At 37.9% G+C, this 15,992-nt stretch overlaps 1 protein-coding gene across 2 annotated transcripts in view; it reads right to left on the minus strand.

The window, feature by feature from the left end:
- Positions 1 to 1,159: 1,159 nt before the first annotated feature.
- Positions 1,160 to 15,992, minus strand: part of PTGFR (prostaglandin F receptor) — a 44,729-nt gene continuing 29,896 nt past the window's right edge. For both annotated transcript variants that reach the window (XM_025872031.2, XM_073896449.1), the window contains exon 3: positions 1,160 to 5,063. In XM_025872031.2, the coding sequence (XP_025727816.1) occupies positions 4,761 to 5,063 (303 nt within the window). In that variant the 3' untranslated portion in view covers positions 1,160 to 4,760. The remainder of the gene's footprint in view (positions 5,064 to 15,992) is intronic.

The raw sequence follows: 15,992 nt of genomic DNA on the forward strand, positions 1-15,992 counted from the left end.
AATAAATAAAAACTTTAAAATAAACAGTTCTAGTTTGAATTATATTAGAAGGGCAAGAATGAAAATATTTGACCTAATATGGAAATCATTTGTGCTGTCCACCAATTATTTTCAGTTCGCCTCCAAGGCATATCATAGTATTGCATGCACTAACCTGCTTCCTTGAAGGAGGTAAGCCATCACTTGCTTTGGCCAGAGATGTGTGAGCAAAGGAATACTTCTTACCTCTAGGTGGAAGCCCCAGGAGCCAGTTCATGATTCACCAGGACTTTTTCCCTGTAGCACGGCAAACAGCAACCTAGAAAACCGTGGCTGCTTTGTCACCTAAGGTCTCTGAGTGATTACAATGGACAGAGCTCCCCTTCTGACTGGACAGGAGCCATGGGTGAGATATAAACCTTTGAAGGTTCATGGCATGAAGACTTGGGTGGCGATTTGTTATCACAGACATTTCTCTGCTATCCTGACACATCTAGGCCAGTGTGTTTTGGAAATTATCAGATTCCCATCAAAATTTATGACCTGCCTGGGTGAACCCCAACAACAAGAACAACAACAACAACAGGCAGGAAACAGATACCAAAGGTAATAAAAAAAAAACAAGTTGAAATTCTTCTAACCAGTAGCAGAGCTTGCAAACCCAGGCCTCAGGTATTTAAAAGCCATGTTTCATTCTACCTTGGACACTGAGGGGTCTTCCAGCTGGGAGCGAAGGGGTTTGTTTTTGAAGCTGTTTCTTTTATTTATTTATTTATTTATTTATTTATTTATTTATTTATTTTATTTTTTTTGGAGAGAGGACGAGTGGCTGGGGATTCAGTCATCCTTGTTGTCTGCATGGGCAGGGGGCTCTTTTGGTGCCGGCCTCGGAAGAGGGGGTTCAAGCAGTGAGAGGGTTAGGGTGGGGAGAGGGTTGACTAGGTGAAGGTTCCATTTAAGAAGCGGGGTCTGTCGAAGAGGGGGCTCCCATAAGCAAAAGGATGATCAGCTCGGATGAGGAGGGCTCAGGCGGTGGGAGGGTTTGGACTGGGAGTTTGAACTGCTGGTTGGAACAGGCGGCGATCTTCCCACCAAATAGATGAAAATGGAAGTTTAGGTTCAAGAGTTCCAAGCTTCATATGACCTTCCAAAAAATAGCCACTCTTGATAAACACTAGTCCAAGTTTATTGTAAATCATTTGTTTGAAGTTTTAAACTAGTCAAAACACTAAAATTACATGAGTCGTACACTGATACAAGTCACAAAATATACATATCACTGTTTAATCTCATACAGTCCAGCAAGTATGAAGAACACAAAATATATTTATTCACATAACACATTGTATCTACTGTTAAAATACCTCAGTAACAAGTTGAAGTCCAACATTATTTGCCGTGTGGTGAAATATTTGACACCCAGATGAAGAAGTAAGAAAATGGACATTCTCATCTTTCATATTCTGACCTTCGTTTATTAATTTGGAGCAATGATGTGATACAGGCGAAGCTGGCGGCAAGTTTCACACAAAGTTCATCTATGTGTTTAGCAAGTGCTCTTATCTGGGATCTAAATTCAGATTAGACACAAAGCTAAAGTGGGTCTTTCTTTTAAAGACTGAAAATGAGCAAACAAGACCATTTATTGCATAAGACAGATAAATCTGTGTGCGTGCGTGTGTGGTGTGTATGAGTTAACTTTTAGGTATTTTGCACTTCAGCAATACAAATAATTAAAAGGAACTTTCAGCCTTTAGAAAAAAATGTAGAATATTTCTGTCACTTAGTTAAAGCCTCAGTAAAAAGTGTGATACACTGGGATGCACCTACAACTAATTATGAGTCAGCATTATCTGTCTTTGTATTCATAATCATAAAAACCCATATGCTGTTGGCTTTTTTTTGTCTCAGTTTTTAAATTCACTAACAAAAGAAAAAGCCTGGCATTTGCAAGTCATGTGCCCAGAATAATAAATTCTCCCAGAAGTAATATGATCAAATAGTAAGTGAAGTGGTGTTGATACTACTTTACCCAATGAGAAGGGCAATTCAGTTGCTCTGACAGTTTAATTATAAATTTTAAAACAGAGCTTAAAATTTCAAAATTGGTTAACCTGGTGAACACTATTTGTACTATTTATTTCTAGTAATCGGAACAAGTGTATTTTCACTTTGAACATTTCTATGAAAGTGGTTGATGGATGTTACAGTCTATTATTCAACACACAATAAGATGCTGAACTACACTGAAATATATATAATAACAGAAATAAAATTCTGAAGTGAGATATATGCATATTGTGTTCACTTTATTTCATTTTCCTTGGACAAAAGGCCTAACACAATGTAAATGCATATTCTTTTACTCCTTTTTTTTTTTCAATTTTTGGTGTCTACTTCTTGGGTTTAACCTCATTATAAACCAACTTAGTTGCCCTAAGCCTGTGCTCAGATAATAAAGAGAATCCTTCCAGGATATGCAGAGAATGACTGCCCTGTCATTCCCTAACACCTTACATGCCCATGCATTCCCACATATGGTAAGGTCACAGTATCTCCTCACTATAGATACATGTGGCCAGGGTGACATCATGGCAATAGAACAACCATGATGCCATTTACTTAGAAGCCTTGAAGAGAAGAGCCCGGGAGCCCTGAATGAGAGTTTCTCTGCACGCCTCTCCCGGGTCACAATACATGGAAATGTTTGCCACAGCATCCTATCTAGCATGAGAAGGAAGGATGAAGCTGTGGTTCCTTGTGCCTCAGCTCCCAGGACACCAACACTCTCTTAAGGAGCTGTGGGAAATAAATGTCTCCTCTAAGCCATCTCAATGTTCTAGGCTTTAAGTGCTCTTGAAACACATGAGAACATTCCTGTAATGTAACAGCAATCAGAAATTGCAATGGCTTTTTTTTTTAAGTATATACACTGGATATTTAAATATACATAGACACACACATATATATCAAAATAACCAATATGTAGTTGTCATTTTAAGTAAAAATGCACAAAAACTTTGCAAGTCCATGCCCATTTTGCATCAAAAAAACTCTTGTCTGTAACTCAATTTTGCAAGTGTTTTATGAGCAACTACTATGTATTCTATACATGAGAATAACCTAACTTTGTGTGATTCATCATTTACCGGTCTTAAATTAAGAATATCATGTGCCCCTGTGTGTGTGTGTATTTCCCCTCTTTAAATTCACTGGAAAAAAGTGGTTTCCTTTAAATCTTCAATGAGGTTATTTGCTTAATTTCTTTTCATTTGTTCATAAGAATTTACCAAAAGTCACAAAAGTTGACAACAACTTCCAATGTATATTACCAGTCAAAAGCAAAAATTTGTGAATATAATAATTTAAGTCTAGCTGAAACACATAGATTTCCTGGAGAATGTGAAATCAGTCTCACAGAGAAGGTTAATTTTTTTAAGTGGACCACATGTAATGAAAGCAATAAATCTTTTACAGAAATACATTTCCTTAGTGTGAAGCAGAACTCCCTACCCTATGTTCTGCTAGTCCCAGGACATTTTCAAAGATCACTAAAATTTGGGGGGTTGAATTATACAAAGAAGCAAAGAAGTCTGAAGTATTACTGGGAAATTTGAAGAGAGATCATTATCCCCTGATCTCTTGGCTACCCATAATAATGATCACCAAGTGCCTGACTAACTGCCAATTTTCCCCTTGACATAGGTAACATAGGCTCTAGAAGATGCCATCTTACAGATTTAATGAACTAGCTTTCAACAGAAATTTTCGATATGTTGTGTACGTGTGTGTGTGTGTGTGTGTGTGTGTGTGTAGAAAGCACAAACACGCTAGCTGCAGATAGTCTTTGAATATTATATATAGATTGTGTTTCTTTTGTTCTCTAATACAGAAATGACAGTTCAAAGTAGAGCTTCTTTGCCAATATGCTTTGTACCTATCATGGGGTTTTAAATTCTGTTTGTTTGCATTATCTGCAGCAGAGCTTCACAGGAACTGCTATAAGGCAAATCACCCAGATATGTGCTGAGATGGAGACTGTTTCTCAAAAAATTATTTACTGTGCACTAAAACTTTCAGAGGAAAAGGAGATTATGTGAAAACTGGGTAAATCTATGACACACAAAAAAACCTTCAAGCAACAATTTATCTTCACAATAATACATGCAAGGAGTCATATTTGTCAAAATGACAAGGAGAGGCTCATTCTAAGGAGGCTCACGAGGTCAGGCAACCTGATAGCCACACCTGGTGTCATGGAGGTCACTATAAAAAGCCACCATGAGTCCCATGAGACATGACCATACATACATTGATTGAAGCTACATAATGAGGGGTATAACAGACCAGACCCAACAGTGAGCGTGCTCCACTTCATGAGCCTCGTTTATCAAGAACAGCTGCAGAGCAACGACACCCAAACAGCTATTTCACTGTGCAAGTCAATAGTAAGATGCTCTTTGACAAATAGAACATGCAAATGCTTTAGGCTTCAACAGAGTCACTCATTCCAAAAGCATGAATAACACAAATAAGCCAAATTTTTTTTTCATTTTGACTCCCATGGCATCATCGCATCATGTTTACCTCCAGTTGACAAAAACAAGTGAAAAGATGCAATTGTACAGTGAATTTAACAAATTTCAACAGCCAAATCTGACAAAAGTACCCCCCAAACTAACTGCTGAGGTCTGAATTTTCTAGTTAGGCCTTCTATCTCTATCCAATTAACTGAAATATTGACAAAACTCGCCTGAATGTTGCCCTAGATCTACACTGCCTTACTGTCCTATTAAACCAGGTGTTTGCTGACTTATTTTCTCTGCAACTGGGGACTCAGAAATAGCAGCAACCTTTAAGGAATTTTTAATGGAGCTAAGCTCCCACACATGCAAGCTGATGACATGCACGCCACAGCAGCGTCTGGCCAGTTTGTAGAGGTTCTTAAGGACCGCCTTCCGCAGCAGAATGTACACCCAGGGATCTAAGATTTGATTCCATGTTGCCATTCGGAGAGCGAAAAGTGTTGTTTCACAGGTCTCCAGAGAATGATCTCCATTTATTCCAATGTTGGCCATTGTCACCTGCAAAACAAGCAAAATAACAAAATCCATTATACAGATATTTTCTCAGTCCTTTAGTTGTTTAACTTAACTAGCTAAGCTGCAAGATATCCATTTCACATTCCACAAAGTGATGTTATTTTGCAAAATACTGACAAAAAGAAATGAACAGTAGCAGGAACATTGATGTAGACATCTGGATCCTTTGAGTTCAAACTGACATTAGAACTACAAAAATGACAACTTATATGGCAAGTCAAATGTGCACAAATAGAACGACCCAAGAGAGGACAAACACTGATACAAGTAACTGACTTTTTCTTACTTTGGGGAATAGTTAAGTTCAAAGCCAACACACATGTGTATGTTTCCATAAAAAAAACTAAAGTTTATTTATGTAAATAAATTAAAGTACAGATAAACTATAGATAAGAGGCTTTTAGAATGAATTCAGAGCATCTGATACGGGTAGATCGTGACATAAAATATCCATTCATTTGGGCCATGCAATACAATTATACCCATTGTTAAGGCCACCAAAATTAACAAATCTGCCAGGCTACTTTACTCATAGATAACAGTTTTCTTCTGCAAGTTCTATAAGCCTCTACCGCAAGTCTATGTGCATCTGTGGGCCACTTCAGGACTCCAGTGGCTGTTCACATTTAAAAGCAAAGGTAATTTTAAAAATTATGCTTTTGTTCCTCTGAGTAATCATAAAAGTAAATTAATCTAGATCTCACTCATATGTGGAATCTAAAACAGACAAACAACAACAAGCTAAACTCCCAGGTACAGAGAACAGATTGGTACTTGCCACAAGTGAGGGAAATTTGTGGTGACGTGACTAGACTTATTGTGGTGATCATTTTGCAATATACACAAATATCAAATCATTATGTTGTACATCTGAAAGTAATATGATGTTATAGGTCAATTTTATCTCATAAATCAATCTAGCAGTCAGTAGCTTTTGAGTGTTTACTATATCCAGGTATTGTGCTAGATACGAGTGATGCAGAGGTGAATATTTAGAGAAATCCCATCTAACATATGATATATGTTGCTTATTTATCTAGTTTTTATTTCTGTCTCTCCCATTAAAATAGAATCTTCTTGAAAACATATATTTTTCTCTGATTGGTTCTCTGTTGTATCCCCAGCACCTGGTATACAGTAGGGCAATTAATATTTGTTGAATGAATTAAATGAATGAAGTCCCTACGAGGAGAGCCCAGCAAGAACACAAACCGTTAAATGTTGTAGCATAACACAGGCACGTAAAAGGTGCCATAGGCAGGGCTATTTACTGACCTGTGATCTCAGGTGCGGTTACTGAAAATTTTAAGTTTTTGCAATTTTTTTAGTGTATCAAAACTTCAATTATTCAGACTTGACTAAGTTTGAATTTATAGTGATTCTGCTGTAGTTTGTCTGAATTTTCCTTGGCACTAGTTTTTTAAGGAAATTTAAATAAATACATAATCAAAACTATTTCTGGTGGAATGTCCAACTTCTTAGACACCAAACCATTTTCTAGAATTTTATCAACATCCATTTGCACATGAACAATGTCTCTAATAATTACACACGGTTCTCATCTAGTCACTGAAGTGGATGTTTTCACATGTAGTTCCCTTATTCTAAGAAGCAGACTATTCCTTTTCTCTTTTCTGTCAACACAGAACACTAGTTCAGAGACGGTGACTTTGGGGAATGATAGGGTACACAGAAGTACAATCCACTGATTTGCAAGTTACTATCCCTTATAATATTATCATCCAAACACTGATCTTTGAGTCTGACACTTAAATAACCACAAAGATAGGGGTTAGTTGTGAATATGCAGTTACACTCCAGCCTTATTGGATGGTGAAAAAGTCCCATCTGGAAGCTTTGCCAAGGGACCGTTCCATTCCATCTCCGTGTTTCAGAAGTTGAACTTCTGTGTTATTTAGATGACTGGTGATTAAAGAACTAGGTACAAATGATGGATTTTTAAATACCACAGCACCTATGAGTATTTGCAAATGAGAAATTTCATTTCTTTTTTAGGATTTTATTTATTCATTTGAGAGAGAGAGCATGAGTGGGGGTGGAGGGGAGGCAGAGGCAGAAGAAGCAGACTCCCCGCTGATCAGGGATCCTGACACGGGGCTCGTTCCGAGGGCCCTGAGATCATGACCTGAGCAAAAGGCAGACGCTTCACCAATTGAGCCATCCAGGCGCCCTGAGAAATTTCTTTTTAATTGAATTGCAATGGCAGTTTTGGAAAAGGAACCTTACGTAAATTACTGAATCCATCTCAACTAAACAGTTGACTTTTAGAGTTAAATATATTTATGCTGATTTAACCATATAGCATTCGTGAAATAGAATATTTTATCTCTGCAATAGTGACTGCAAGAAATTTCGGGGGAAAAAATTACTCTTACGCAAATCCAGAAATATAGATTTAAAAAAAACTGTAAAAAATTGAAATATAGAGGCTCTGAGAGGATACTTCTTTACAACTATGATTTTTTTCCATACTTAAATTGTTATAAGTGTCTACTCCATTAAATATAAAAGGTAACAATATTTCAGTCATTTCCCATTTACTGACTACTCATTAAGAATTTTTTTAAAATAGTATTTTGAGCATGGTAGATGATTTAGAGATTAGTAAGACAAAAATACCACAATGGGGGGAGGACAAGAGCATATGGTATTTCTTATACCCCAGCGTAGAATAGCTGCATAATGTTGCCCATCCCTAAAGTATAGATCGGTGCTGCAAAATAGAAACACTTGTACAGAGCAACTTTTTATTTCCTACTGGATGTATGTATCGATAGAAGATAAACCAATGACCCAGCTGACAGCACATTCCTGCCTCTGCTGAAAGACTGTCAAAGTTGCAAAGAAATGAGAAAACAGGGCATGCTGTTTAGATACCACCCCCTTTGGAATGGGACAAACAACCATCATACTTTATGTGCATATTTGCTCCTTCAGACCAGGTGAAGAAATGATGTATAAAATGAATAATGGGGAAAATTTTAAACTAAACAGTACATAGAGAAGAAAAAATATACCTAAAAAATCAAAAAGTTCATCAAAATCAAGAAAGTTCATTTGTAGAATCCATGCATTTTCATTTGCTATTCCAGTCTCTTCTCCCAGGCCTGCATTTTTTTTTTTAAGTCTGTTGGGTGGAAAGATTTATGCGAGAATTCCTAGGAATAACTGTCCATATGGTCCTCAGCTACTAGTACTTACAAAATAATGTTTTAACTTCTTTTTCTCACACTTTTTAAAGGAATAAAATATAGCCATTTATCCCAGAATACCAAATATAACAAAATGTAAAATAAATAAAATGTATATATGTTATGTCACATGCGATCCCTTCTTTATAAGTACAATCAAAAGATATACGCTAGAGACCAAATAGAGAATGTACTAAGTTACAATAAAAATAAGTTATTCCTAACTGAATGAAAACAAACTATACAGTTAAGAGAACATCCTTATGACAAACGGCAGACCCCTCATAGGTTAACTGACCACTATGAAAACACAGGCCAGCACGAGTCCAGAAGAACTGGTCATTCTGGCAGTTATGGGATCCTGAATCATGGGAAAGGTAGAAAGTCTCTTGTAAACCAGAATGTGCCACATAGGAGTGAGAGACATAGCCATGAATACTAACAATAGAAACTAGAGCTGAGTATTTCCCTGTGCTAGGAAGCCTCTTTTTTATGTATAGGTCAAATAATCTTCCTAACAACCCTGTGACATTTGCATTATCTGCATCTTACAGATAAGAAAAGTATGGTTCAGCAAGATAAGGGACCAGTCCATGGGAAGCATCAGAGCCTGTCCAGGGCCTGTTCTTCTAATGACTCCACTAGACTGCCTACAGCCCCGCAGTGTACTTGCTCAATTTTCTTACCAAACGTCACCCAGAGAGAGAGTAGAGAAAGCCTTCTGAGGAGTGGGAGACACTATGGGAAGCACTTGCCTGAAGGAACAGAGACCTCACAGCAACCACACCTAGGGAAGGACACCGTAGAATCTGTTTCAGCATCAAGAAAAGGGCATTTCCTGGCCCTGTTCCTGCCAGTTCTCCTGCTAACATCCCCACCCACCCTGAGGCTGTGTTGGGATGGAAGGAGAAAACAGTGCAGAATTGAGGCCTTGTTCCCATCATAAAAATGCCTGAAGAAGCCTTCCTCTTTCTCCCTTCAGATTAACACAGATACACAGACCTTGCCCCTAAAATAGGCCAAGGATGACAAGACAGGGGCAACTAAACAAGATTTAGGATTGATGTCTCCTAGTCAGAGGGATCCAGGGAATTCTGTTCAAATTTCTTAGTGCAAAGCTAGAGATGATATAGAGTAAAAAATTATGTGTTCATGTGATCACTACCATCAAGGTACAATTTCATACTTCAGAAAGTAAAGCAGGAATGTAACTGAACAGATTCCAAGAACAAAGGGAGACAGAATATGCTTCACTTATAAACACACAGAACTCTATATCGCCTCACATGAGAAGACAGAATCACAAAATCTTTGAGAAAGCAGGAAAGTTTCCTTCATCCAGTCCAATCCTCTTTATAAAGCAGAAATTCCTTGCAGGTGTCTTTAAGTATCTGGTGGAAAAGACTCAGCACGACTCATAGGAGAATCCCTTCCATTTAAACTGTGCGGGTTGTTGGGGCACCTGGATGGCCCCCATCAGTTAAGCACCCAACTCTTGATTTCAGCTCCGGTCACGATCTCAGGGTCATGATCTCAGGGTCATGAGATCGAGCCCCGAGTCAGACTCCGCGCTGAGCGTGGAGCCTGCTTAAGATTCTCCCCTCTCCTCTGCCCCTACCTCCACGCTTGTGCACGCTCTCTCTAAAAATAATTTAAAAAAATAAACTGTGAGTTGTAGAACATTCTCTATCATCATGAGTTGAAATTTACATATTCTAGTATTTGTCTCCAGAGCAGCATGGAATAAGTGCTATCACCTTTTCACATACGTTAAAAAATAACATTAACTTCTATCTATTTCTCCATTTCTTCTACTGCTCCTCATACAACATGGCTTGCAAATGCCTGGCTGTCCCCCTCTTATACACTAGTTTCTTGATCTTCCTTTAAAAAAAAAATGCAGTGGGCGCCTGGGTGCCTTAGTCGTTAAGCATCTGCCTTCGGCTCAGGTCATGATCCCAGGGTCCTGGGATGGAGCCCCGCATCGGGCTCCCTGCTCAGCACTCCCCCTGCTTGTGTTCCCTCTCTTGCTGTCTCTCTCTCTGTGTCAAATAAATAAATAAAATCTTTTTAAAAAATAAATAAATAAATAAATAAATAAATAAAATAAATGCACTGGTCAGAAATAAAATTTACGCTCTCTATATAGTTAAACAAGGACAGAGCGCAGTGAAACAATCATTGCTTAAAATCCAGACAAACGACTCCTATCTGTGCCTCCAGGATTATCTCAGCTAGTTTCTCCTTTGAATAGGTCCTAACTCCCACTGCATTACAAGAAATAAGCTTCTTACTTATTAGATGTACTCCTAGTGAATATGTGGAACAAGATAACCATCACATTTCCCTGCTTATTTCCAAATTATTCAGACTTATATGTATGGGTGTATAAATATTTAGACATAGATATGCACACAGTCCCATATCTGTGACTCTGTCTTAATGGATTAGCTTTGCGGTATATATATCGAATTCTGGAGCCTCAGATATCAAACCCGGGGCAGGAGCCCTGTACATGCTCTCTGATCCACTCACATGATGTCACTCAAACCCTCTCAAGTTTGCTGTTTTATCACTTAAAAACCAGACCATTCTATTATGGGCTCCTAACTGGTCCTCCAGACACAATTTACTTATTCACTTATCTTATTTCAATTTGTTCATTGTATTTGTCAAATATTTCATAAATGCCACAACACACCATTTTCCCTGTCCTTCCCTCACCAGGAAGGACCTGTCTAAATCCTCCACCCTTTCCAATCCCATCTTCTCCAAGAAGCCTTCCCTAATCTCTCTATATCTCATAAACTCTCTCATTCTATACTCCCCTCACATTTGCCACCATTCCACTGGCACTGATAGACACTAGATCAGTACCATGTGTAAAATATATAATGAGAAAATGTCCACATAATAGTCCTTCGATTATATTGTATGTGCCTTATGTCTTTAACTTCTTCAAATCTTTCTCCTCTACTTTTGACAGGATAATTGGGAAAAGACTCCCACAGTTGAGATGAGAAAGACAAGAAGAAACAGGTAGTTTCAAGTGCAGAATTTTGGAGAGTTAAGCAGAAAGCAGGCTGCGCAGCCCCAAATTCAAGAAGTCAAGGATTTACAGTGAAAAACAAGAGGAGTAAATGAAAGCTTATGTGGATGCGTGTTTCAAGACTGCCTCCGACTCTGAGACCATTCATCTCTAACCTGTCCGAGTGCCTATGTACTTAAGATTAAAGGAATCTGCTACAATTAAAGTTAGTTTAAAATTTTTAATTTTCTTAAGGTGATAAATCAAACATTTATTTTACTGTTTAGGGAAGGATCCCTAATCTCTGGTCAAACTTGAGAATCATTGTGGAGGGTAAAGGGCAGAAGCACAGATGCAGAGATTCCTACCTGGCCAGATCCCAAAAGGGTTTTGAGGACTTAGAAAGGGCAGGGGGTGCGGGGATATCTTCAAAATGCTACAACAGAGACTTCTCTGTCTAAGAGGTCCTCATCTGGGCTAAAGGGCTTCTGCCATCCCTGCACCTCCTACATAATAAGTTGTTAGACTCAACAGCTAACACTGATTAGTCAGTGAGTTTGATTTAACTCTAGAAAAGCTCTGGCCTACCTACAACTGGCCATTGACTGTTCCTGTCAGTGTGTGACCGCTCCAGCCACAGGGGAGAGTCAGGAAGACCAGACCAGTCCAATAGGGTGACTTAGGCCCCATAGGAACAATGGAATTCCTTTGCCCTAACATGTCTTCAAGAAAGGAAAGAAAGGGAAGGGAAAAGTCCTGTTGGCAATTTATATACTTTAACTATTTCATCCCCACAAAATTCCCAGGGATAGTTACTATTTTTCTGATACTGCAGATAAGAAAACAAAAATCACAGAGACATGAACTTGCCCAAGTTCCCACTGCTGGTAAGTGGCAGAGGCAGGATTTAAACTTGTCTACCTGGCTTCAGAGCTTCTGATCTTTTACTAAACCATTCCCAGTAATGAGACCAATAATTGTGTATTTATGAACAAGATGATAAACCAAAAATAATAACAAACACTTATGAGTACTTACTATGTTCCAGACGCTGTTTTATTTATCTTTTAGAGATTTTATTTATTTATTTGACAGACAGAGAGAGCACAAACAGGGAGAAAGGGAGAGGGAGAAACAGGTTCCCTGCTGAGCAGGGAGCCCCATGCAGGGCTCAGTCCCAGGACCCCGAAATCATGACCTGAGCCAAAGGCAAACGCTTAACCAACTAAGCCATCCAGGTGGCCCCAGACACTGTTTTAATATTTAACAACTATTATCATATTTAATCCTGTTAACAACTCTTTGAGGAAAGCAGTATTTTCCCTATGTCAAGATGAAGGAGCTGAAGCATGGAGAAAGAAGTTAAGTAATTTGCCCAAGGTCATAGAACTAAAAAGTGATGGGGTCAGGATTTGAAGAGCTGGAGATGGTGAGTGAGGATGCATGTATTTGTCTCCTTGGCATTAGTAGGTCTCATTTTTAACTCACTAAGTTTTTATTTCTTTCTGCCATATCTGGTGTTCTTTCTAGCTGATTCTAGCACTTTTTCACCCAGTATTTCTATTAATGCACTTTCACTAGTATCTTTTGTTAAAATCAGGAATGTATGCTATTAAATATGTTGCTCCAAATCTCTCGTGCCCATAACAACAGATGTGACAGTTAGGTCATTTGGGTCCAGTACCCCTCAGCTGAGGTGTCCTTCGGAAGCATAGTTGTCAAAAAGACGCAAGGGCAAAGGATACCTATCTGTCCTGGAAGGGAAGGATTTTTTTAATTTACTAATAAAGTGATGCAGACAATAAGACAAAACTCAGCATCTTTTTTTTTCCTTCATATCTACTCCACGATAAAGGGCATAATTTTCATTTTAGTACCCGCTTTTGGTCTTCAGATGTCCTTTTGGATCCCGTTTATTTATTTTTTTTAATCCACACTTGTAATTATTATCCTTATTCCATCATTTCTGTTCTTTGACACTGATGAAAATAAAAAATCAATAGGCAAATTTTTTAGATCTTACAAGATAACATGTGTATGAGAATATATGTGTTTGTTTTTATGTCCTGCCTTGTTATAAAAGTAGTCTGAGGCATTTTACTTTGAACTATGCTTTTAACAGCACTGTAAACTCTGGTTCTTTCTAGCTGTAATTATCTACCTCAAACCCATAGTTAAGCTAACAAACATGGATTATGTTTTAAACATTGGCAATGATAGACACAGAAGACATGTTCATCCTAATCAAGAACTTTTTAACTAACATGTCATATCTAAAGTAATTATTAGCAACTCATCTTTGAGTTAGAGAGAACAGACCTAGTTGGAAATTAGTCATAGTATGGAAGCAACCCTCTTTCAGAAACGAAAGACTATTTTGACTGTTGGCAACACTGTTTCAACAGCAAAAGTGGACTGTAGAGGAAGGTGTTTCAGTAAACATCTGCTCTGAAACATATTATGTTTTTCCAAAGAGAAATTTCCAACTGGCAAAGTTCCTTTATTATTAGAGAAGTTCAGAAAGAATTTCTGAAGCATTCTCTAAGTTCTAGGACAATAATTCATTAGCTAATGAGAATTTTTAATGAAATGAGTGTCCCTTTGAAAATAAAAAGATAACCATGATCTATTCTTCAACTGTCTTAGCAGCAGATTCCACAGCTCCATCAACCCCATCAAGAAAAAGACTTTGTCTGTCTTGTGGACTCCTTTATCCTCAGTGCCACACTCCATACTTGGTATATAACAGGTACTCGATAAATACCAACTGAAGAAATAAATGAATAAGAAGAAAGTTTAGGGTCCATGGAGACCACAAACCATGACTATTGTTTTATACTGTGCTGGGCTAATAGTTGGTGCCTAACTATTAACTGGCATACAACCTTCTCTATAATGCACAAAACTATCCCAATTTACTTCAAGGGCCACATGGCCATCATAAATGAATAGCTTACATCAAGTTTATGATACCATTATGTTCAACATCCAATAGAACACAGATTTAATGGGTTTTGGGATCTTAAGCAGGGTAAGGAGGGGATCTTTTTAATTCATTTTATTTTACTTATTTACTTATTTATTTTTGCTAAGAGACTAAGTTATTTAAAGTGGTAAACGTGGGCCTTGAAAGTTTAGCATAACCATGTCACCGATGTATCTTTCTGGTATGATTTTAGGGATGCAATTATGATGGCATTTTTGCATTCCATTAATCGTTACTTCCCTCAGGCTTCAAAAAGTTAATCATGTACTGCTGTAATCAATATAATAATAATCATGTAATCAGCATACTAATAATTTTTAAAAAATAATAAATTGCACTAAATTCTTTTGTTAGTTACAGTTAAGACTGAGACCAGCAATCACTGTCTAAAAATCAATTTTACTAAAATATGAAAACTTGCTACCTTATGCCATCTAAATTCCTAAGTAAAGATTCCCATAGCTTTTTTTAAAAAATCACAAAAATCCAACTTTTAAATAAAAAGAAAATTTTTACAATGCAGAATATATAGTTATTAGGTAGAGCTGATGTTCTTTCTGGAAAAAAAATTACTAATTGCCAGATCTCTTTTACCTAAGAATTCACAGTTGCTAATATGAATTGTATCTGCTACCACTGTAGCTGAAGTCTAGGGCTTATAGTAAAGCATGAGAAAACTTCTGAGAATGTGTCAAAAAGGTCTACTAGAAAGGATACATCAGCCATAGTATCATTTATCCCTAACAAGGGGTTCACAGTCCTGCAATATCTGGCTTTTATGAAGCAGACTGAGTCCTCCAACTATTTTATGGATAAATCGTGATTATTTTCTAAAATGAACACCAAGTTCATTCCATCCCTTTTAATGTTACTGTAACCCACGCATGAAATGTCCTCTGCTTCACTACTGACCCCATACTTTTGCTTCACTGAAGGCACCTCATTCCCATTGCTCTCACAGACCACAATGCTGGTCAGGAGTACTTCCTTGTCATGCTACTGACTGAGATATTGCTCACTGCCTCACTCGTAGCTTGCTAAACAGTATGTGGTCACCCCGTTCTTTTCCTTTGTCCAATCTTGAAGACCTCTATTATAAAAAGCCAGTGGCCTGGCTTCATTCCAATAAAATCACTGGTGTTTTTGTCCTGCACCTTGATGTTCAGGAAGATCTGTAGGTGAAACTGTTTGGAACCCTGGATATCTGGGGCAAATGGGGTGTTAGGGCTATATAAGTTATACCTGTCAACTGACACTGCACATGTCAATCATTCCTGCTGACAAATGACACCAAGTAAAGCAAAAGGCAAAAGCACCAGCACATGCCTAGTGGACTTCAATCATCTCCTGTTAGACCATCTCTAGAAATGAATCATGCCAATAGAGGATGTTCAGGAATGCTCCTGCCTCCTGGGATCTTAGTATGGTGTTGAATTTGATGCCACATTAACCCTATACTTCAGCAGCCTCTCAGAAAAAAGTATCGGTTGTCTTCAATTTTCTGTCACTGAATGCGATATCACTTTGAAATAAAGGTCTAGCAATAATTTTTTAGGTCCAATGAATAACTTAAATTGTGTAAAGTTCTTGCTAGTTCTTGCAGTACAGAGCAGGACCTGGGTGGGGTTTTTTTATTCATTTATTTTTGTTTTTTAAAGGTGTATTGTCCATCTGATATAAACAAG

The sequence above is a fragment of the Callorhinus ursinus genome, unplaced genomic scaffold (genome assembly GCF_003265705.2).
Source record: "Callorhinus ursinus isolate GAN/ISIS: 27379988/994484 unplaced genomic scaffold, GSC_fseal_2.0 scaffold9, whole genome shotgun sequence".
Taxonomy (NCBI): domain Eukaryota; kingdom Metazoa; phylum Chordata; class Mammalia; order Carnivora; family Otariidae; genus Callorhinus; species Callorhinus ursinus.